This window comes from Macaca fascicularis, chromosome X, assembly GCF_037993035.2.
Source record: "Macaca fascicularis isolate 582-1 chromosome X, T2T-MFA8v1.1".
NCBI lineage: Eukaryota > Metazoa > Chordata > Mammalia > Primates > Cercopithecidae > Macaca > Macaca fascicularis.
In genome coordinates, this window is record NC_088395.1 from 78,169,320 (window position 1) to 78,191,031 (window position 21,712).

General features: G+C 44.2%; 1 protein-coding gene and 2 pseudogenes across 11 annotated transcripts in view; 1 reads left to right on the forward strand and 2 right to left on the reverse strand.

Moving 5' to 3' along the window:
• TAF1 (TATA-box binding protein associated factor 1) overlaps positions 1-3,661 on the forward strand; it is a 98,464-nt gene extending 94,803 nt beyond the window's left edge. For 7 of the 11 annotated variants that reach the window (XM_005593913.5, XM_005593916.5, XM_065538094.2 and 4 more), the window contains one exon: positions 1,455-2,364. In XM_005593913.5, the coding sequence (XP_005593970.1) occupies positions 1,455-1,677 (223 nt within the window). In that variant the 3' untranslated portion in view covers positions 1,678-2,364. Of the gene's footprint in view, positions 1-1,454 lie in introns of all 11 variants that reach the window. The other 4 variants (XM_065538096.1, XM_074030228.1, XM_065538093.2 and 1 more) reach the window with 2 other exon arrangements.
• Positions 3,662-8,207: 4,546 nt separating this feature from the next.
• Positions 8,208-8,729, reverse strand: LOC141406933 (keratin, type II cytoskeletal 8 pseudogene; annotated as a pseudogene).
• On the reverse strand, positions 8,729-10,099 carry LOC102121130 (keratin, type II cytoskeletal 8-like; annotated as a pseudogene).
• Between the last annotated feature and the right edge of the window lie 11,613 nt (positions 10,100-21,712).

The window sequence follows — 21,712 nt, forward strand, 5'->3', positions numbered from 1 at the left end:
AAAAAAAAAAAAAGAGATCGAGACCATCCTGGCCAACGTGATGAAACCCTCTCTCTACTAAAAATACAAAAATTAGCTGAACCTGGTCACACCTGTAGTCCCAGCTACTGGGGAGGCTGAGGCAGGAGAATCGCTTGAACCCAGGAGGCAGAGGTTGCAGTGAGCCGAGATCGTGCCACTGTACTCTAGCCTGGTGACAGAGCGAGACTCAGTCTCAAAATAATAATAATAATAACTCCCCTAATAAAGAAATGCAGTAAAACCACGAAGTGCAATTTTTTACCTATCATATTGGTGATTAAAATGAATGATAATGCCTAGTGTTTGGAAAGATTATGAGGAAAAAGACATTCTCAAACTACTGGTGGTAATGTTGATTGATAAAAATGGGGTGGTTTGGAGAGAGGCTTAGCAATTTATCATCATAAATAAAAACATTTAAAAATGTGCATCCCCTTTGGCCCAAAAAATCCACATCTAGGAAATTATTTTGTGGGAATAATTAACACACCATCAAGATGTTTGTGTAAGGATGTTTTATGACAGCATTGTTCCTAATAGTGGAATAATTGGAGACAGCTTCAATGTCCTAGTGAGAGACTGTTAAGTCATGTTACAGCCATATGGCAGAATACCATGTAGCTATTAAAATTATGCTATAGATGTATGTTTATTGACACGGGAAGATGTTCGTTATAATCATTGGTGAAGAAGGCAGATTCCTGGAGAGTATGTAGAGTATCGCAATTTTGTAAATTAAACAAAAATGTTTAAGCATCTAAAGTGCACAGAAAATTTTGGTAATATACCAAAAGATTATCTTGGATGATGGAGTTATTGATGATTTTTAAAAAATTTTTTCTGGTGTATGTTCTGATTTTTTTAACCAGTGAACGTGCATTACTTGTGTGATTTTTTTTTTTCAAGTAAAATTAAGAATAAACAAACAAACAAAAAAATAAAGAGCACTCTGGCAGAAGTGTGAAGAAGTAATTGGAGGAGAGCAAGACTGGAGACATGACGACTTACTTCAGTAGTGCAGGCCAGAGATAACAAAGGACTAAGCCAAGGCAGGCAGAGTAGGGATGGAAAGGAGGGGATAGAGACAAGATATATTGAAGAGAGAATCTTCAGGACTATTGACTAATTGGATACTGTAAGTGGTAGATGAAACCATGAGGCTGTCAGAGCATTTATGGTCATGTAAGATGGCAGTGTGTTGTTCAGGTGTAAGGGAGTTTCTTCCATTCAGGTTCTTGTGTATATGAAGTTGGCAAGTTGATGTTTTTGAACAGGATCATTTTTCTCTCAGGGGCATATAGAATAGTTCAGAACCAGTCACTTTAGTGTCCAGGGGAGGTGAGATGGGCTTATCCTTTGGTGGCACTGAGAATGGGAATGGTCAGCTAGAGGATGGTGTCCGAGCTTGAGAGATGACATGTTTCTCTTCTCAGTTATGGGAGCTATGAGGAGCCTGATCCCAAGTCGAACACCCAAGACACAAGCTTCAGCAGCATCGGTGGGTATGAGGTATCAGAGGAGGAAGAAGATGAGGAGGAGGAAGAGCAGCGCTCTGGGCCGAGCGTACTAAGCCAGGTCCACCTGTCAGAGGACGAGGAGGACAGTGAGGATTTCCACTCCATTGCTGGGGACAGTGACTTGGACTCTGATGAATGAGGCTTCCTTTGGGCCTCCTTGGTCAGCCTTCCCTGTTCTCCAGCCTAGGTGGTTCACCTTTCCCCAATTTGTTCATATTTGTACAGTATCTGATCCTGAAATCATGAAATTAACTAACACCTTAGCCTTTTTAAAAGTAGTAAGTAAATGATAATAAATCACCTCTCCTAATCTTCCTGGGGCAGTGTCACCCTTTGATTTAAAACAAAGCAACCCCCTTTCCCCTACCACTACCAAAAAGAGCAAGCTCATTTTCCCGTGTCCTCCTTTAACTCCATGTATTGCTTTTGGTATAATTTTTCCCTGGGGAAGGAGGGGAAATTATGAAAGAACTAGTAACTTTATGTCCTCTTGATGTATTAGGAAATTTCCGGCCGGGCGTGGTGGCTCACACCTGTAATCTCAGCACTCTGGGAGGCCGAGGCAGGCGGATCACCTGAGGTCAGAAGTTCGAGACCAGCTTGGCCAACATGGCGAAACCTCATCTCTACTAAAAATACAAAAATTAGCCAGGCGTGGTGGCGGGCACCTGTAATCCCAGCTACTTGGGAGGCTGAGGCAGGAGAATCGCTTGAACCCGGGAGGCAGAGTTTGCAGTGAGTGGAGATCCCACCACTGCACTCCAGCCTGGGCGAAAGAGTGAGATTCCATCTCAAAAAAAAAAGAAAAAAGGAAAAAAAAAGAAAATTTCCAAGCATGGTATCATCTCAGTTTTCTAATTTACAGGCTGGAACAGATGAAAGCCCTCCTGCTGGGACAGAGAATTGGGTTCTAGTGGACTCTGTGCTACACTTAAACCTATGAGACAAACCGCCCATTATTTTATTTATTTAATTATGCAATGCCTAGTTCCTAAATGGATTTGAGGCAAATTACCGTAAATTTTGAAACAGCCTGTATGTCAGAAATGATAATGTTGCCACCTAAATGTTTTCTGTCCCTCCCCCCCAGGGGAAATGGTAGGAAAATGGTAAGTTTCTTAGGACAAAGACTGTGTCTTCTGTTTCTTTTCATGCTTAGGATATGGTTCTGTGCATAGTAGGTACTCAGTAAATGTTCCTAGAATCATAAAGTCCTCAACAGATACGTTACTGAGCATCTGCTTTTCATGATAAGCACTCTATCAGATCCTTGGGATGCAAAGGTAAATAAGACAAATCCCTTTTACCCAAAGAGCTCACCATCAAGTTGGGGGAGGGGAAGTGGAATTCAAAACATGTTAATAAATCATCATAGTACTGTGAGATAAGTGCAATTAAGAAGCTAGTTATAAAGTATAGGGGAAATAGAGGAGTAATCATGTCTGAAAAGTCAGGGAAGTCTTCCTAGAGGTAATTTTTAAGCTGATTGTTTTAGAATTAGTAGAAGCTTGCCAGATGGAAAAGTCCAGGCAAAGTGTAACATGAATGGGAAGGGCCACAGTCTAGAAATGGCAGAGTGTGTTCCTAGTTTGTTTGTTTGTTTGTTTGTACCTGCCTTGTTCCAGGAAGGATTTAAGGTAGTTCATATTCCAGTCCTTTAATGCTGGAATGGCTAGAGATGAGACTGAAAGATGGGCAGGAAGTATATCATCACAAGCTTTGTGTTTGATGTTAATATGTATGATTTTTATATTATGGGAAATAAGCTCTTAAAGGAGTGATATAATCAGGTTTGTGTTTTAGAAATCTGTGTAATGAATGAATGAAGAAAGAAATTGAAGAATCATGTAACAGATATATGTGATCCCATTTTTTGTAAAAGACAGAACCATGTGTGTTTATTTATATGTGTTTATATATATACTTGTGTATGCAAAGGTAAAAGTCTGAAAGGATATATGCTAACTGTTCACAATGATGACCCCCAGGAATGGGATTGGAGGGGAGGGGGCTTCTGTGTTTGTTATGTATGCTGGGTGGGATATTGTGCTTTTATTTCTGTATTGTTTGAATTTTTTTACAAGTGTGTATTATTTTTGTAATAAAATTTTTAAAAAATTCCAGCAGTAGTGTGGAGAATGGTTTGGATGGATCTAGTTCAAGTAAGAGAGAATGGAGCCCAAACTGGTGCTATGGCATTGGAATATGGAGGAAGGGGATGGATTTGAGAGATCTTCAGGGAGTAGGACTTGGCATTTGGGGGTAGAGAAGGAGGAATGGAAGGTGGCTTCCAGAATTTTGGTTGGGAGGATTGGGGTATTCGTTGGTTCATTTCAACATTTATCATGCCACCTTTTTTTGTTTTGTTTTTTTTAGATGGAGTCTCCCTCTGTTGCCCAGGCTGGAATGCAGTGGTGTGATCTCGGCTCACTGCAGCCTCCACCTCCTGGGTTCGAAGCGATTTTCTTGCTTCAGCCTCCTGAGTAACTGGGATTACAGGCACGCATCACCACACCAGGCTGATTTTTGTAGGCTGGAGTGCAGTGGTGCAATCTCAGCTCACTGCAACCTCCGCCTCCCGGCTTCAAGCGATTCTTGTGCCTCAGCCTCCTCAGTAGCTGGGATTACAGATGCCTGCCACCATGCCCAGCTAATTTTTGTATTTTTAGTAGAGACAGAGTTTCGCCATGTTGGCCAGGCTGGTTTTGAACTCCTGACCTCAGGGGATCTGCCTGCCTCGGCCTCTCAAAGTGCTGGGATTACAGGTGTGAGCCACCGCACCCAGCCAAGATGGGGTTTTGCCATGTTGGCCAGGCTGGTCTAGAGCTCTTGACCTCAAGCAATCCACCTACCTTGCCCTCCCAAAGTGCTGGGATTACAGGCATGAGCCACTGTGCCTGGCCAAACCACCTGTTTTTATAAGCAGCCTGCCAGATGCTGATAGAGAAGTAAGATATACTCCCTGATTGCAAGGAACTTAAGGTCTAGAATGAGAGATAGATATGTAAATAAAAAAGTTTAATAAAAAGTGATCATTGCAATAAATATTTACAAGAATCCGTGGTGAGAGGAAAAAGTTCTTGACTCTTTACGAAGTACGAACAAGAATGCTTCGCAGAGGAGACCCTTAAAAAAATCATGAAGAGTGGAAAGGAATTTACTAGATGGTCATAGGGGTGGGATGGGAGGGCATTCTAAGCAGAGGGAACAGAATGCTTAGGAGCATGAAGCAACGTGTTCATAGAACTACATATAGTTATAGACGGCTGGAATGTAGGGAACCTATGTAGTATAGTGATCACAAGCTCAGGATGAAATGCTCATTTTAAAGCAGTCACTCTGGCAGCAGTATGAAAATAGAGTGGAGAAGGGGTGATGCCAGATAAGAGATGCTGGAGACCTAAACTGACTAAGGCATTGACAGCAGGGATGGAATGAGTGGTATGTCTTGGTGACTGATTGGATAATGGAAAGTAAGGGAGTGGAACCTAGGTTTCTGATCTGGGTAACTGGATAAATGGTGATGCCATTTACTGAACAGGTTGAGAGTGGAAGGTAGGGGGAAACAGCTAAGCTTAGTTTTGAAGCATGTAAGTTTGAAGTATGGTATGTATAAAGTTTAGGATTTTTACAATCTTGGAAGTAGGTGAGATCACCCAGGAAATGTGTAGAGTCGAAGAGTACAGAGGATAGACTCCTGGCGAAGACCAGTATTTAGGGGTGGTGAGAAATAGAAAACCTGAAGAGTAGTATTTCTCAAGCCAAGGAAGGGATTTAAGGAAGAGAAAAAGACAACATATTTACCACAGAAAAGTAAAGTCAGACCCAAGAGAGAGCATTTGGATTTGGCAACTAGCAGGTCCCTGGTGACCTGAGCGATCAAAAGCAGTTTTAACAGAGTAGTGAGATTGTAATCTCACCAGCAGTGGAGCAAGGAACAAATGGGAGATGAGGAAGTGATGATAAAGATAATAGACTACTCTTTCAAGAAGCTAGGGAGATGCACAGTCTTAAGATGGAAGACAAATATGTATACCTCTGTAGGCTTAGGGAAAGAAAGCAAGAGAGGATAATTGTTGGAAGGACCTGTGAAAACAGGAGAAGATGTTAGCTAACAGGTAGAGATACTGACTTAGAGGAGAGAGATCTTCCCCTGAGAGAGATCTTCCCCTGAGAGAGACAAAAGAATGGATGTAATTATCTATCATTGTGTAGATAGGGAGATGGGAAATTGAGGAGTTCACGCTTCGTAGCTTCAGCTTCCTCTCTGAAGCTGTAAGATCATCCTTGTGACAAAAGTGAAAATGGGAATGAGGGCTTGAATACTATCCTACTGTGGGGGATAATGAGAAACTGGAAACAAGCTAAATGTCCAGTAGCAGAGAGGTTGAGTTATGGTATATCCATTCAGTGAAAAAGTATGTAGCTGTTAAAGGAAAATTGGCTGGGTGCGGTGGCTCACATCTGTAATCCCAGCACTTTGGAAGGCCAACGCGGGTGGGTCACTTGAGGTCAGGAGTTTGAGACCAGCCTGACCAACGTGGTGAAACCCCATCTCTACTACAAAAAAAAAATTAGGCATGGTGGCGCGTGCCTGTAATCCCAACTACTCCAGAGGCTGAGGCAGGAGAACTGCTTGAACCTGGAAGGCGGAGGTTGCAGTGAGCCAGGATCGTGCCACTGCTCTCCAGCCTGGGTGACAGAGCAAGACTCCATCTCAAAAAAAATAAGTCTAAGCATTTTTGTTTTTAATCTTATTTTATTTTATTTTATTTTTTGAGACGCAGTCTCGCTCTGTTGCCCAGGCTGGGGTGCAGTGGCCGGATCTCAGCTCACTGCAAGCTCCGCCTCCCGGGTTTATGCCATTCTCCTGCCTCAGCCTCCCGAGTAGCTGGGACTACAGGTGCCCCCCACCTCGCTCGGCTAGTTTTTTTTTTGTATTTTTTAGTAGAGACGGGGTTTCACCGTGTTAGCCAGGATGGTCTCGATCTCCTGACCTCATGATCCGCCCGTCTCGGCCTCCCAAAGTGCTGGGATTACAGGCTTGAGCCCCCACGCCCGGCCTGTTTTTAATCTTGTAATAGTCACCGATGAAAATGGGAGCTGGAGCTGACTAGGGATCCATGAAAGGATTACTGGATGCTTAATGTACAAGCAAGGTTGAAGACTTAATTTAAAATGGTACCCACTTATTGTGGTGTGATTTTTTTTCCTTTATTTTTATTTCTATTTTTTTGAGATGGAGTCTCACTCTGTTGCCCAAGCTGGAGTGTAGTGATGCGATCTCGGCTCACTGCAGCCTCCGCCTCCCAGGTTCAAGTGATTCTTCTGCCTCAGCCTCCCGAGTAGCTAGGATTACAGACGTGTGCCACCATGCCTGGCTAATATTTTGTATTTTTGGTAGAGACGGGGTTTCACCGTGTTAGCCAGGATGGTCCTGATCTTCTGACCTCATGATCCACCTGTCTCGGCCTTCCAAAGTTCTGGGATTACAGGCATGATCCACCATGCCCGGCCTGTTTTTCCTTTAAAGGTACTTAGCAACACAACTGGTCAGTGTGTAGAAGCACAGATAGTAAAGCAGTCTGGGGTGAAGACCTGGTTATAAGGAATAGATGGTGAATTTCATTTCATTTCAGTAACGCTCTCTTGACTACTCTATACCAAGCACTGTGCTAGGTGCTGTGAATACCGCTCATGGTCTAGTGTTAGACAAGTCCATGCAAGAGTGTGATAAGTGAAATGATAAAATACATATGGTGTACTTTGAAGATACAGAGTAACCTCAACTCTGGATCTAAGGGAAACCTTTCCAGAGATTACTAGCTTGAATTAGGCAAAGCAAGCAATGGGGGTAGGGAATGGTTATCATTCCAGGCAGAAAAAATAGCATGTGCAAGGAACATGTGACTAAAGAATTAGGAATGGTTACAGCATGGTGCACATGGAAGGGCTGGCAAGAACTGAAACTAAGGAATTAGCCAGTGTCCAGATCTGGAGAGCTCTGTATGCTTTGCTAAAGAATTTGGACTTTATCCTAAAGGCAGTGGGGATCTGTTGAAGGACTGGAATCATTTCAGCAGCAATTCAGAATGTGGATGGTAAAGAGCAGGACTGGAAATTGTTATGGCAGTCATTAGGTGAGACAAATCAGCTGTAAGGCAGGAACAGTGGTCAGAGATTTGAGAGAATTTAGGAGGTAGAATCTATATAAAATTTGATGACTGATTAGATGTGGATTATTTCAGTCAGTCAATATTCATTGAGTCTAATGGATACCAGGCATTATTCTAGATCAGAAGTGTCCAATCTTTTGGCTTCCCTGGGCCACATTGGAAGAAGAATTGTCTTGGGCCACGCATAAAATACACTAACGATAGCTGATGAGCTTTTTAATAAAAAGGCCGCATAAATCTTTTTTTTTTTTTTTTTTGCAGAGCTAGCTGAGGTTTTATTTTGGACCAAAAAAAAGGCAGTTGAATTGTTCTGTAGCTGGAGGCATGGACAAGGGGGGTCCCCAGGCAGTAAACTCCCCCGCAGGTAGACCGAGGGCTGGGGCTGAGCCTCAGGTGGGTCTCCTGTTCCCTGTGCTCCCCTGCACAGTGGCCTCCCTCCTGGGCTCTAGGGAAGCCACAGGAGGGGCAGGCTGGGAGGGGCTGCTGCAGCTGTTCACTTGGGCAGGACATCAGAAGACTCAGACACCAGCTTCCCATCGCGGGTCTCGATCTTCTTCACAACCATGGCCCTGATGGAGCTGGTGCAGCTGAAGGAGCTGGAGCCCATGCCGTAGCCGAGGCTGAGTCTTGTGAGGCCCCCAGAGGCCAAGCTCAGACCACCTGCATAGCCGCTGGTGGTCTTCATATGGATACTCATGTTCTGCATCCCAGACTCTAGCCGGCTCTCCTCGCCCTCCAGCAGCTTCCTGTAGGTGGCGATCTCGATGTCCAGGGCCAGCTTGACATTCATCAGCTCTGGGTACTCACACAGCTGCCACACCAGGTCCTGTTTGGCCTGCTGCAGGGCTGCCTCCAGCTCGGACAGCTTGGCGTTGGCATCCTTAACGGCCAGCTCCCCCGGCTGCTCAGCATCTGCGATGGCGGCCTCCAGGGAAGCCCTCTGGCCTTTAAGACCCTCAATCTCGGCTGGGCGCAGTGGCTCAAGCCTGTAATCCCAGCACTTTGGGAGGCCGAGACGGGCAGATCACGAGGTCAGGAGATCGAGACCATCCTGGCTAACACGGTGAAACTCCATCTCTACTAAAAAATACAAAAAACTAGCCGGGCGTGGTGGCGGGCGTCTGTAGTCCCAGCTACTCGGGAGGCTGAGGCCGGAGAATGGCGTGAACCCGGGAGGCGGAGCTTGCAGTGAGCTGAGATCCGGCCACTGCACTCCAGCCTGGGCGACAGAGGGAGACTCCGTCTCAAAAAAAAAAAAAAAAAAAAAAAAAAGACCCTCAATCTCAGCCCGGAACTGGCTGATGTTCCAGTTCGTCTCAGAGTTCTCGGTCTTTGGACACCGCAGGTCATCCCTGTGCTTCCCAGCCAGCGTCTGCAGCTCCTCATACTTGATCTGGTACATGCTCTCAGCCTCAGCCTGGCTGCGGTTGGCAGTCTCCTCATAATGCGCCTTGACCTCAGCAATGATGCTGTCCATGTCCAGGGAGTGGCTGTTGTACATGGACAGCACCACAGATGTGTCCGAGATCTGGGACTGCAGCTCCTGGATCTCCTCTTCATAGAGCTGCCTGAGGAAGTTGATCTCGTCAGTCAGCCCTTCCAGGCGAGACTCTAGCTCTACCTTGTTCATATAAGTTTCATCCACATCCTTCTTGATGAGGACAAATTCATTCTCCATCTCTGTAAGTACCCGTATTGAGCTCATCCTCATAGTTGTTCTTGAAGTCCTCCACCAGCCCCTGCATGTTGCAAAGCTCTGCCTCCAGCTTCAGCTTCTCCTGGCCCAGAGTCTCCAGCTGCCGCCTCAGGTTGTTGATGTAGTTCTCCAACATGTTGTCCATGTTGCTCTGAGCCATCTTATGCTGCACCAGGAGGCTCCACTTGGTCTCCAGCATCTTCTGCTGCTTCAGGTACTGTACCTTGTCTATGAAGGAGGCAAACTTGTTGTTGAAGGTCTTGATCTGCTCCTCCTGGGTGCTCACGGCCTGGATGTTGAGGTCCACCACCAGGTTAAGGGGGCTCAGCAGGCTCTGGTTGACCATGACGGCGGTGATGCCTCCATGCCGCTGGCCCCACCATAGCCTCTGGCCAGGCCACCCTGGAAGCTGCGGCTGCCCACTCTGGAGAAGCTCAAGGAGCTGATGCAGGCACCGGGCCCGCTCATGTAGGAGTGGCTGCTGAAGCCTCGGGGGCCAGAGGTGGACACCTTGTAGGACTTGTGATGGAGATGGTGGAGGCAGGAGTGGAAGCAGGCAGGCTGAACCAGGTGGAGATCCCAGAAGGAGCAGAGAACCTGCTTCTTGGTCCTCATAATGTTTTAAGAAAGTTTATGAATTTGCGTTGAGCCGCATTCAAAGCCATCCTGGGCCGCATGTGGCCTGTGGGCCACAGGTTGGACAAGCTTGTTTTAGATACAGCAATGAATAAAACAGCCCCTTCCCTCAAAGTGCTTAGAATTTAGTGAATGAAGGAGACAATAACAAATAAGAGTGAGAAGCACTATTAAGAAAATAAAATTGATATGAGAGGGTGTGGGTGAGGTTGCTAGTTTTTTGTTTTGTTTTGTTTTGTTTTTTGAGACAGTCTCACTCTGTCACCCAGGCTGAGTGCAGTGGCGCTATCACAGCTTGCTGCAGCCTCAACCTCCTAGGCTCACGTGATCCTCCCACCTCAGCCTCCTGAATAGCTGGGACTACAGTCACGTGCCACCACACTCGGCTAATTTTTTTTGTATTTTTTGAAGAGACAAAGTCTCGCTATGTTGCCTAGGCTGGTCTTGAACTCCTGGACACGAGCAGTCCCTCCTGCCTTAACCTCCCGAAGTGCTGGGATTACTGGCATGAGCCACTGCACCCAATCAAGGGTGCTAATTTAATGGTCAGGGAAGCCCTTGCTGAGTAACTGTCATTGACATACAAATATACATGTATTATTTCTGTAAAGTTAAAACATTTTTTTAAGTGTGAAAAGGCAAGCAATAAAAGAACCTCAAAAGATGCTTTGAAACACTGTCCAGAAAAATATGCAGAAACCAGGATATACTGATTGGAGGGAAGCCAAAGAAGGAGAGTTTCAAAGGATGGAGTGGTCAGCAGTGTCCAGTACTTGCAGAAAGGTCAGTCAGGTAAGGACTGAAATTTGTCATTTGGATTTGGCATTTGGTGAGCCTGGTGAAAACAGTGCTGAAATCAGATGGCAAGTAGGTTGAATAATTGAATGAGAAGAAGTAGCAACAGTTTCTAGGAGCTTGATTTGATTAAATAATAGCTATCATTCATTGTGCCAACCTCTCCGCAGAGAGTACCTGACCTCATTTAATCCTGAACCATCTATAAGATAGGTATTATTCCCATTTTACAAATGAGGGAACTTGTTCAGGGTCATACAAATAGAGGGATTAGCCTTGGACTGGAGAAGGACTCTCTTTAAGGCCAGAAAGATGCATATATATGCAGTAGGAAGGGGGCAAAACCATGCCCCTGGGTATTGTAGGCCCTGTTGAGAAGTTTTGTCAGGCTGGCCCGGTGGCTCATGCCGGTAATCCCAGCATTTTGGGAGCCTGAGGTGGGAGGATCACATGAGCCCAGAAGTTTGAGACCAGTCTGGGCAACATAGGGAGACCCTGTCTCTAAAAAAATAAAGTTTTGTTTTTATCCTAAGAGTAATGGGAAACTTTTCAGTGGGAATGGGGTAGAACCTGGGAAGATGACCTCAGGTTTGTGCTTCCAAACCAGTGTGAAAATAGTAAAAAAAAAAAAAGTTTTTTTGAGATGAAGTCTCGCTCTTGTCACCTATGCTGGAGTGCAGTGGCACCATCTCACCTCACTGCAACCTCCGCCTCCCAGGTTCAAACGATTCTCCTGCCTCAACCTCCCAAATAGCTGGGCTTACAGGCACCTGCCACCAGGCCCTGCTAACTTTTGTATTTTTAGTAGAGACGGGGTTTCACTATGTTGGCCATGCTGGTTTCAAACTCCTGACCTCAGGTGATCTGCTGCCTGGGCCTCCCAAAGTGCTGGGATTACAGGAGTGAGCCACCGCGCCCGGGCTTTTTTTTTTTTTTTTTTGGATACTATGAAGTCTCATTCTGTCGCCAGGCTGGAGTGCAATGGCGCTATCTCGGCTCACTGCAACCTCCGCCTCCCAGGTTCAAGCGATTCTCCTGCCTCAGCCTCCCAAGTAGCTGGGACTACAGGTGCGTGCCATCACGCCCGGCTAATTTTTGTATTTTTAGTAGAGATGGGGTTTCACCATGTTGGCCAAGATAGTCTCCATCTCGACCTCGTGATCCGCCCGCCTCAGCCTCCCAAAGTGCTGGGATTACAGGCTTGAGCCACTATGCCTGGCCTTTTTTTTTGAGATAAGTTTTGCCCTTGTTGCCCAGGCTGGAGTGCAGTGGTACAATCTCGGCTCACTGCAACCTCCACTTCCTCAGTTCAAGTGATTTTCCTGCCTCCACCTCCCGAGTAATTGGGATTATAGGCATGCGCCATGATGCCCAGCTAATTTTTGTGTTTTTAGTAGAGATGGGGTTTCACCATGTTGTCCAGGCTGGTCTCAAACTTCTGACCTCTGGTGATCCACCCGCCTTGGCCTCCCAAAGTGCTGGGATTACAGGCATGAGCCACCGCACCTGGTCATCCAAAAATTTTTTTTCCTATGGATAGTTTAAGCTTCATTTGCAGATCTAGGATCTTGGGAATTACAGTACAATATTTGCTAAATAAAACAATCTTTTTCCCTTCCCCCAACTTTGAAAATAAGCAACTGGTGGCCGGGCGCGGTGGCTCAAGCCTGTAATCCCAGCACTTTGGGAGGCCGAGACGGGCGGATCACGAGGTCAGGAGATCGAGACCATCCTGGCTAACACGGTGAAACCCCGTCTCTACTAAAAATACAAAAAAACTAGCCGGGCGAGGTGGCGGGCGCCTGTAGTCCCAGCTACTCGGGAGGCTGAGGCAGGAGAATGGCATAAACCTGGGAGACAGAGCTTGCAGTGAGCTGAGATCCGGCCACTGTACTCCAGCCTGGGTGACAGAGCAAGACTCCGTCTCAAAAAAAAAAAAAAGAAAAAGAAAAGAAGCAACTGGTGTACTTGTTAAAAAAAAAAAAAAAAAAGCACTGATTCTAGGCCCCAGTTCAGCCCTCTTGAGTCAGAATATCTAGTGGAGAAGAGGTAGTAGTCTGTATATTTTATAGATGACCTAAGTGATTCTTACTTGAGAAGTTTGGGAAACTCTGATCCAGCAACATTCCCAAATTAATGTTATTCTCTGTATCAGCTGCTTAAACTAATGTGCATCAAAATGGAGTAGGGATCGCTTATTGTGAAATTTCAATTCCTGGGCTTGGAATGTGCATTTATAATATGCACACCTGTAATTGTGATGCAGATAGTCCCTAAAGCAATAGCGATATTATTAATAATAATCCTTTGGTAAATACAAGTACTTTAGAAGAAATATAGTCATAATTTTAAAAATTACTAGGTATATAATCTTGCAGATTTATTCTTTGCTTTCTGGTTAATAACTTAATAGTCAAGGTTTTTTTTTTTTGTTTTTTTTTTTTTGAGATGGAGTCTCGCTCTGTCACCCAGGCTGGAATGCAGTGGCGCCATCTCGGCTCACTGCAAACTCCGCCTCCAGGGTTCACACCATTCTCCCGCCTCAGCCTCCAGAGTAGCTGGGACTACGGGCGTCTGCCACCATGCCCGGCTAATTTTTTTTTTTTTTTTTTTTGTATTTTTAGTAGAGACGGGGTTTCACGGTGTTAGCCACAATGGTCTCGATCTCCTGACCTCGTGATCCGCCCACCTTGGCCTCCCAAAGTGCTGGGATTACAGGTGTGAGCCACCGTGCCCAGCCAATAGTCACGGCTTTTTAGTAATAAATTGCTCTTAACATTTTATATTTCGTCCATCATGCATAAATTGTGATGATTAAAATTACATATAAATTCTACAAGTTGGTTTAAATGGATATAAAAGTTTGAAATCGTTTATTTAAAATTTTGCCTATATAGGTTTGGATTGTCCACATTTTGGGGACTCGGAATCCAGTGTTTTCAGTGAACTCCATGTTACCATGTTTCGTCTTGTTTAAATATCCATTCATCCTGATTTACAATAAAATAAAAATGTGTACTTGTATCTTGTGTTCGTGACTCTCTTATGTAGCACATAAGACCTTCCATTAACCAGAAATTTGACTCAGTTATCCTACAGTATATGTAAGAAGTGGTCAAATAGAGTAAGCAGTTAAATTACATTTGAGTTGGAGGGCATGTTATACCAGTGATCACAAAATTACTTTCTCCTTGTGTTTCCTTCTTCCTATGAAATCAGGAATGCTTTAAAGAAAAGGCTGTAATGGGAAATTGGAAACATAAATAGTCACAACTAGAGAAGCAGTATCCCCTTGGCTGTAAAGTAGTGCCTTGGTGAGCCACTGTTACAGATGAAAATGTATAAAGGACCAGCCTGGGCAACATAGCAAGACCCTATCTCTACAAAAAAAAAAAAAAAAAAAAAAGAAAAAGAAAAAGAAAAAAAAAGAAAATGTATAAAGATAGGGGAAAAGCTTCAGAACCACTTACTGATTTCGTCTCCCGTTTCTGACAGGGCTAGAAAGCAATCTTTTCAACTTACTTGACTCTCTGTTATTTAAAATAAACTAGATGACACAGTCAAATGAAAGCAAAACAAATACTTGAGAGCTCTGGACAGCTCCAAGTACTATAATACAGTTTCTTTATATATTTCCAAAATTCAAATTTAGAATAAAAATTGAGAATTTTAAAAGATTTGCTTCTCATTTCATTTTCTCTTCATTTTTTTTTTAACTTTAAATTCTAAGTCAACAGATTTAACTCTTAAGAACACCAAGTAAGTATGGGTTCTCCAAACTTTAAGCAATAAATATCGGACTGCAGGCCAGGTGCGGTGGCTCACGCCTGTAATCCCAGCACTTTGGAAAGCCGAGGTGGGCGAATCACGAGGTCAGGAGATCGAGACCATCCTGGCTAACACAGTGTAAACCCCGTCTCTACTAAAAATATAAAAAATTAGCCAGGCGTGGTGGCAGGCACCTGTAGTTCCCAGCTACTCGGGAGGCTGAGGCAGGAGAACGGCATGAACCTGGGAGGCGGAGTTTGCAGTGAGCTGAGATCACACCACTGCACTCCAGCCTGGGCGACACAGCAAGACTCCTTCTCAAAAAAAAAAAAAAAAAAAAAATCGAGCTGGACAGAATTTGTTTACCAGAAAGTGTAATATACATTTTTTAAAAGGTAAGACAAATTTCTTAGAATTAGGCTGCGGGGATCTCTTGAGGCCAGGAGTTTGAGACCAGTGTGGCAACGTAGAGAGACTCCCCCTCACTGTCTCTACAAATAATTTTTTTTTTTAATTAGCTGGGCATTGTGGTGCATGCTTGAGGCACCAGCTACTCAGGAGGCTGAGGAAGGATCGCTTAAGCCCCAGGAGACTGAGGCTGCAGTGAGCCGTGATCATGCCACTGCACTCCAGCCTGGGTGACAGAGTGAGACCCTGTCTCAAAAAAAGTTTCTTACAATTAAACCAGAAGGTGTTCCCTTTAACTCAATTCTGGCATGACGATTTTTAATCCATATTTAGAAGTTATTACATAGTAAATACATCCATTCCATTAAAATATTTTTACATCCCAGTGTAGCCAATTGACCTAATTTCAAAGGCTCTTCATTTTATGACATAAATTCTAGGTTTTTCCATGCAAACCTGTAATTATTAAAGTTTCAAGCAATTAGAGTGCTTTTGCTATCAGTTGGAGCTGTGTAAAGAGGACTGCCTGGAGTTATCTCTAGATGTCAAGTCTTACCATAGATAATGCCCTGAAACGTCAAAGATAGTCTCTCAATATATACGTAAGTGGCCAGGTGTGGTGGCTGACGCCTGTAATCACAGCACTTTGGGAGGCTGAAGCGGGAGGATTGCTTGAGCCCAGGAGCTGGTGACAAGCCTGGGCAAGATGGTAAGACCCCATCACTAAAAAAATACAAAAAAATTAGCTAGGCATGGTGGCATGCACCTGTGGTCCCAGCTACTCGGGAGGCTTAGGTGGATTGCTTGAGCCCAGGAGTTAGAGGTTGCAGTAAGCCAAGATTACACCACTGCACTCCAGCCTGAACAACACAGTGAGACCTTGAATCAAAAAAAAAAAAAAAAAATTATATATATAACACACACACACACATATATGTCTTCTGTGCCCAGAAGACATTTTAATCAGAATGTTGCTCGGTGAGAAATCAGAACCAGTCAGTAAGTTGGATTTTATTTTTAGCTTTTTGCTATGGAAAATTTTAAACGTACTTAAAGGTAGAAAGAATATAATGGTCCGGGTGTGGTGGCTCACACCTGTAAACCCAGCACTTTGGGAGGCCGAGGCGGGCGGATCTTGAGGTCAGGAGTTCGAGACCAGCCTGGCCAATATGGTGAAACCCCGTCTCTACTGAAAATACAAAAATTAGCCAGGCATGGTGGCGCATGCCTATAGTCCCAGCTACTCGGGAGGCTGAGGCAGAAGAATCGCTTGAACCCGGGAGGTGGAGGTTGCAGTGAGCCAAGATCACGGCACTGCACTCCAGCCTAGGTGACAGAGCGAGACTCCATCTCAAAAAAAAAAAAAAAAAAAAAAAAGCCAACAAAAAATACACACAAAAAAACCAGAATGAATATAATGAACCTTTAAGAGTATAGTGAACCCTTATCAAGCTTTAACAATTAACAACATTTTGCCCGTCTTCTTTCATCTATCTGGCCCCCACCCTTTTTTAGAAAGATGCTGTGGTATCTTAAAACAAATCCCAGACATTTTATTTTACCAGTGAATTCTTCAGTATCTCTTACAGATAAAAACTTCTAAAATCAATAACTCGTCTGACCAGGCACAGTGGCTCATGCCTGTAATCCCAGCACTTTGGAAGGCTGAGGCAAGAGGATAGCTTGAGCCCAGGAATTTGAGAACAACCTGGGCAACATAGCGAGACCTCCATCTCTACAAAATAAGAATAAGAATAAAATGGGCTGGCTTAGTGGCGCATACCTGTAATCCTAGCTACTTGGGAGGTTTAGGCAGGAGGATTGCTTGAGCCCAGGAGTTCAAGGCTGCAGTGAGCTATGATCACACATACCATTGCACTCCAGCTTAGGCAACAGAATGAGACCCTATCTCTAAAACAAAAATGAAACAAGCCTCCCCAAAATGCTTCTGCCATTATAACACGTATCAAATAAGTAATAATAATCCCCTAATACAATATAATACCCAATCTATGTTCAAAGTTCCCCATTGTCTTGAAAAATGTTTTTATACATTTGTCTTGTTGACATCAGGATTTAGACATTGTCTTTGAAGTCTTTTATAATCTTTAAGAGTTCAGGCCGGGGGAGGTGGCTCGGGCCTGTAGTGCCAGCACTTTGGGAGGCCAAGGTGGGCAGATCGCTTGAGGTCACGAATTCTAGAATATCCTGGGCAGCATGGTGAAACCCCATCACTACAAAACATACACAAATTAGCCAGGCATGGTGGCATGTGCTGTAAGTCCCAGCTACTCAGGAGGGTGAGGCAGGAGGATCGCTTGAGCCTGGAGGCAGAGGCTGCAGTGAGCCATGATCCCACCACTGCACTCCACACTTCAGCCTGGGCGACAGAGTGAGACCCTGTCTCCACACACACACACACCAAAAAAAAAAAAAAAAAAAAAAAGTCCCACCAATCTTTTTCTTTCTTTCTTTCATGAGCTAATTATGCAGGAATTGTTTTAAATGGCATTTATTTCTTTTTCTTTTCTTTTTTTTTTTTTGAGACACAGTCTCTCTCTGTTGCCCAGGCTAGAGTGTAGTGGCACAATCTCAGTTCACTGCAACCTCCGCTTGCCAGGTTCAAGCAATTCTCCTGCCTCAGTCTCCCCAGTAGCTGGGATTACAGGCACCTGCCACCACGCCCAGCTATTTTTTGTATTTTTAGTACAGACAGGGTTTCACCATGTTGGCCATGGTTGGCCAGGCTGGTCTCGAACTCCTGACCTCAGGTGATTCCCTCTGCCTCGGCCTCCCAAAGTGCTGGGATTACAGGGGTGAGCTACCTTGCCCAGCCTAAAAATGGCATTTATTTCTTGAGGAAACCAGATGATTTTGAATTTCTCATAGTATGGCTGATTGTATACCCAGTATTTTTCTGTACTATCAATGGACATTTAGACCATCAATCCAGTAGGCTGGATTAGACTCAGGTAAAAAATGATTTTATTTTTGTGGATCAGGGAGTAGCAAGATGCTTTGTAAGTGATGGCGTATGCTTCCTATTGTATCACATGAGAAGGCATATGATGTCTAGTTGTTGCGTTCAATGATTTTAATGCCTAGTTATCATCAAGCACCCATTTTCTCTATAGGGATGGATTTCTACCAGAACACTCCCCGCTTCCAGATAGTGCTGGTGAATATTGATGAATTTGGCCTGTATTCTGGACTCTCATCTGATGACTTGCTTACTACCCTTATTCTGTTAATACATCATTTCATCAGGTAGAGCTCAGGGTAGTTCTGAAATAGAAGTGTGTTGCCTACTGGCACAGCCAATCCTGTGCTTATTCCAAATCAACTTAATTGACTTTAGAGTGTTAAAAATCTCAAAGATCCCTTCCAAGGATGGCTTATTTTAGAAGCCTTACATTTTTCCTTTATTATTTATTAACAAAGGAAAATATAATTGTTTATTATTTTTATTTTTTACAGACAGAGTCTCACTCTCCACCCAGGCTGGAGTGCAGTGGCACAATCACAGCTCACTGCATCCTTGAATTCCTGGTCTAAGGGATCCTCTCACCTCAGCCTTCTGAGTAGCAGGAACTACAGGCGTGTGCCATCATACCTGGCTAATTTTTTTTGTAGAGATGTGGGTCTCACTATGTTGCCCAGGCTGGTCTCAAACTCTTGGGCTGAAGCAATCCTCCTGCCTTGCCTCCCAAAGTGCTGGGATTACAGGTGTGAACCACAACTCCCAGTCTTGTTTTTTAAATTATGAAATAGTTCATGTGTAAAATAATATAGAATAAAAAAGTCCTAAATAATTATCCTAAAATATTATCCTAAAGTAATATAGGATATATTAGATGTGGAGAATAATAAAACCATTAAATGTGTACCTACCACCTAGCTTAAGAAATCACATTTTTCAGCTGGGCTTGGTGGCTCAGGCCTGTAATCCCAGCACTTTGGGAGGCCGAGGCAGGCGGATCACCTGAGGTCGGGAGTTTGAGACCAGCCTGATCAACATGGAGAAACCCCGTCTCTACTAAAAATACAAAATTAACCAGGCATGGTGGCGCATGCCTGTAATCCCAGCTACTCGGGAGGCTGAGGCAGGAGAATCACTTGAACCCGGAAGGCAGAGGTTGCAGTGAGCTGAGATCGCACCATTGCATTCCAGCCTGGGCAACAAGAGCAAAACTCCGTCTCAAAAAAAAAAAAAAATCACATTTTTCCTTCAATACTTTTATTTTGAACTAATTTTAGATTTACAGAAAAGAGTTTTCCATATACCCTTTACCTGGCTTCCCCTAATGTTAACATATTACTAAAGGCACATTTATTAAAACTAAATTATTAGGATTGGTATAGTTCTTTAAACTATAGGCTTTATTCAAATTTTACTAGTTTTTTCACTAACATCCTTTTTCCCTTCCAGGATCTGATTCAGGATACCACGTTGCATTTGGTCATCATGTCTCTTTTTTTGTTTGTTTATTTTTTATCTTTTCGTGATATTCAGTTAGGATTTCAATGTGGAACATTGTGTCTCTTTAGTCTTCTCCAATCTGTGAATCTTCTCAGTGTTTCCTTGTCTTTCATGATGCTTTGGAAGAGTACTGGCCAGCTATTTGTAGAATGTCTTTCAATTTGGGTTTGTCTGATGTTTTTCTCATTATTAGACTCGGTAATGTATTTTTGGGCAGAATACCACAGAGATGAAGTACATCTGCATCATATCAGGTGGTACGTATAACATCAACATAACTTATTATTGGTGATATTAATATTGATCACTTGGTTAAAAAGCTGTCTGCCAAGTTTCTCCACTTGATCTTAACCAAAAGGCTGAGAAGCAATGCCAGGTTTCTCCACTATAAAGTTACTGTTGGCTGGGCCTGATGGCTCATGCCTGTAATCTCAACGCTTTGGGAGGTCAAAGAAGGAGGATCACTTGAGGCCAGGAGTTTGAGACCAGCCTAGGGAACACAGGGAATAGGGAGACCACAACACCCCCCACTGTGTCTACAAAACAATTTTTTTTTGGCGGGTGTTGTGGGGGACAGAGTCTCACTCTGTCGCCCAGGCTGGAGTGCAGTGGTGCAATCTCGGCTCACTGCAACCTCCACCTCCCGGGTTCAAGTGATTCTTGTGCCTCAGCCTCAGAGTGGCTGGTTCTACAAGTGCACACCACCACACCCGGCTAATTTTTTGTATTTTTAGTAGAGATGGGGTTTCGCCATGTTGGCCAGGCTGGTCTCAAACTCATGTCCTCAAGTGATCTGCCCATCTCAGCTTCCCAAAGTGGTGGGATGAACAGGCGTGAGCCACCGAGCCCAGCCACATACTCTAATCTTTAGAAGCAAGTCACTAAATCCAGCTCACACTCAAGAGCTGGGGAAATTAAGTTCCACTTTGCAGAGGAAGATATATCCAAGAAGTTGTGGACATATGTTAAAACCACCATAGTAATTAATCAATTTTTTGATAGGTCCCTTACATTTTGACTCATCCTAATTTTGTTATTACCAATATTGCCTGTCCTATCATCCACCTCATATTTCCTCATCCATGAGGTTATTGCGAGTTTGCCTTCTTGAAAGCCATAAGGTTCAGTTGTTTCCCAGACTTGTCTGGTTATCATAATCACTTGGGGTACATGTTTAACTATTGGTTTCCAAGCCCCTCCTCCAGAGTCAGATTCAGTGTGTCTGGGGTATGAGTTTGGAAACTAGCTTTAAAAGCAACTCAGCTGATTCTTACTGTTAACCCAAATTTGAGAAGCACTGGCTTATGCATTTCTCTTTTCTCTCTGTTTTCCATTAGACATACCAGACTAACCATGGACATACACCTCACTTTTTTTTTTTTTTTTTGAGACAGAGTCTTGCTTTGTCATCAGGCTGGAGTGCAGTGGTGCGATCTCGGCTCACTGCAACCTCCGCCTCCCAGGTTCAAGCGATTCTCCTGCCTCAGCCTCCCCAGTAGCTGGGACTACAGGCGGGCACCACCATGCTCAGCTATTTTTTGTATTTTTAGGAGAGATGGGGTTTCACCATGTTGGCCAGGATGGTCTTGATCTCTTGACCTCGTGATCCTCCCGCCTTGGCCTCCCAAAGTGCTGGGATTACAGGTGTGAGCCACCGCACCTGGCCTTACACCTGATTATTCTATAATTTGCTATCCTCCCACCTCAGCCTCCCAAGTAGCTGGGACTACAGATGCATGCCACCGTACCTGGCTAATTTATAAAATTTTTATTGTAGAGACAGGGTCTCGCTTCATTGCCCAGGCTGGTCTCGAACTCCTGGGCTCAAGTGATCTTCCCATCTCAGCCTCCGAAAGTGCTGAGCCATTGTGCCCAGCCTATAGTTTCCTTATTTATGAGTTTATAGTTTCCTTATTTTCCTTTTTGAAATGTAGGACATTTGCACTTTCCCATCTTCCATAAAGTGAGGATACTATTTAGACCGGACGCAGTAGCTCACACCTGTAATCCCAATACTTTGGGAAGACAAGGCAGGAGGATTGCTTGAGCTCAGGAGTTCAAGACCAGCCTGGGAAACACAGAGAGACCCAGCTCCACTAAAAAGAAAAACAAATTAGTCAGGTGTGGTGGCACTTGTCAGTAATCCCAGCTACTTGGGAGGCTGAGGCAGGAGGATCTCTTGAGACCAAGAGATTAGGGCTACAATGAGCTATGA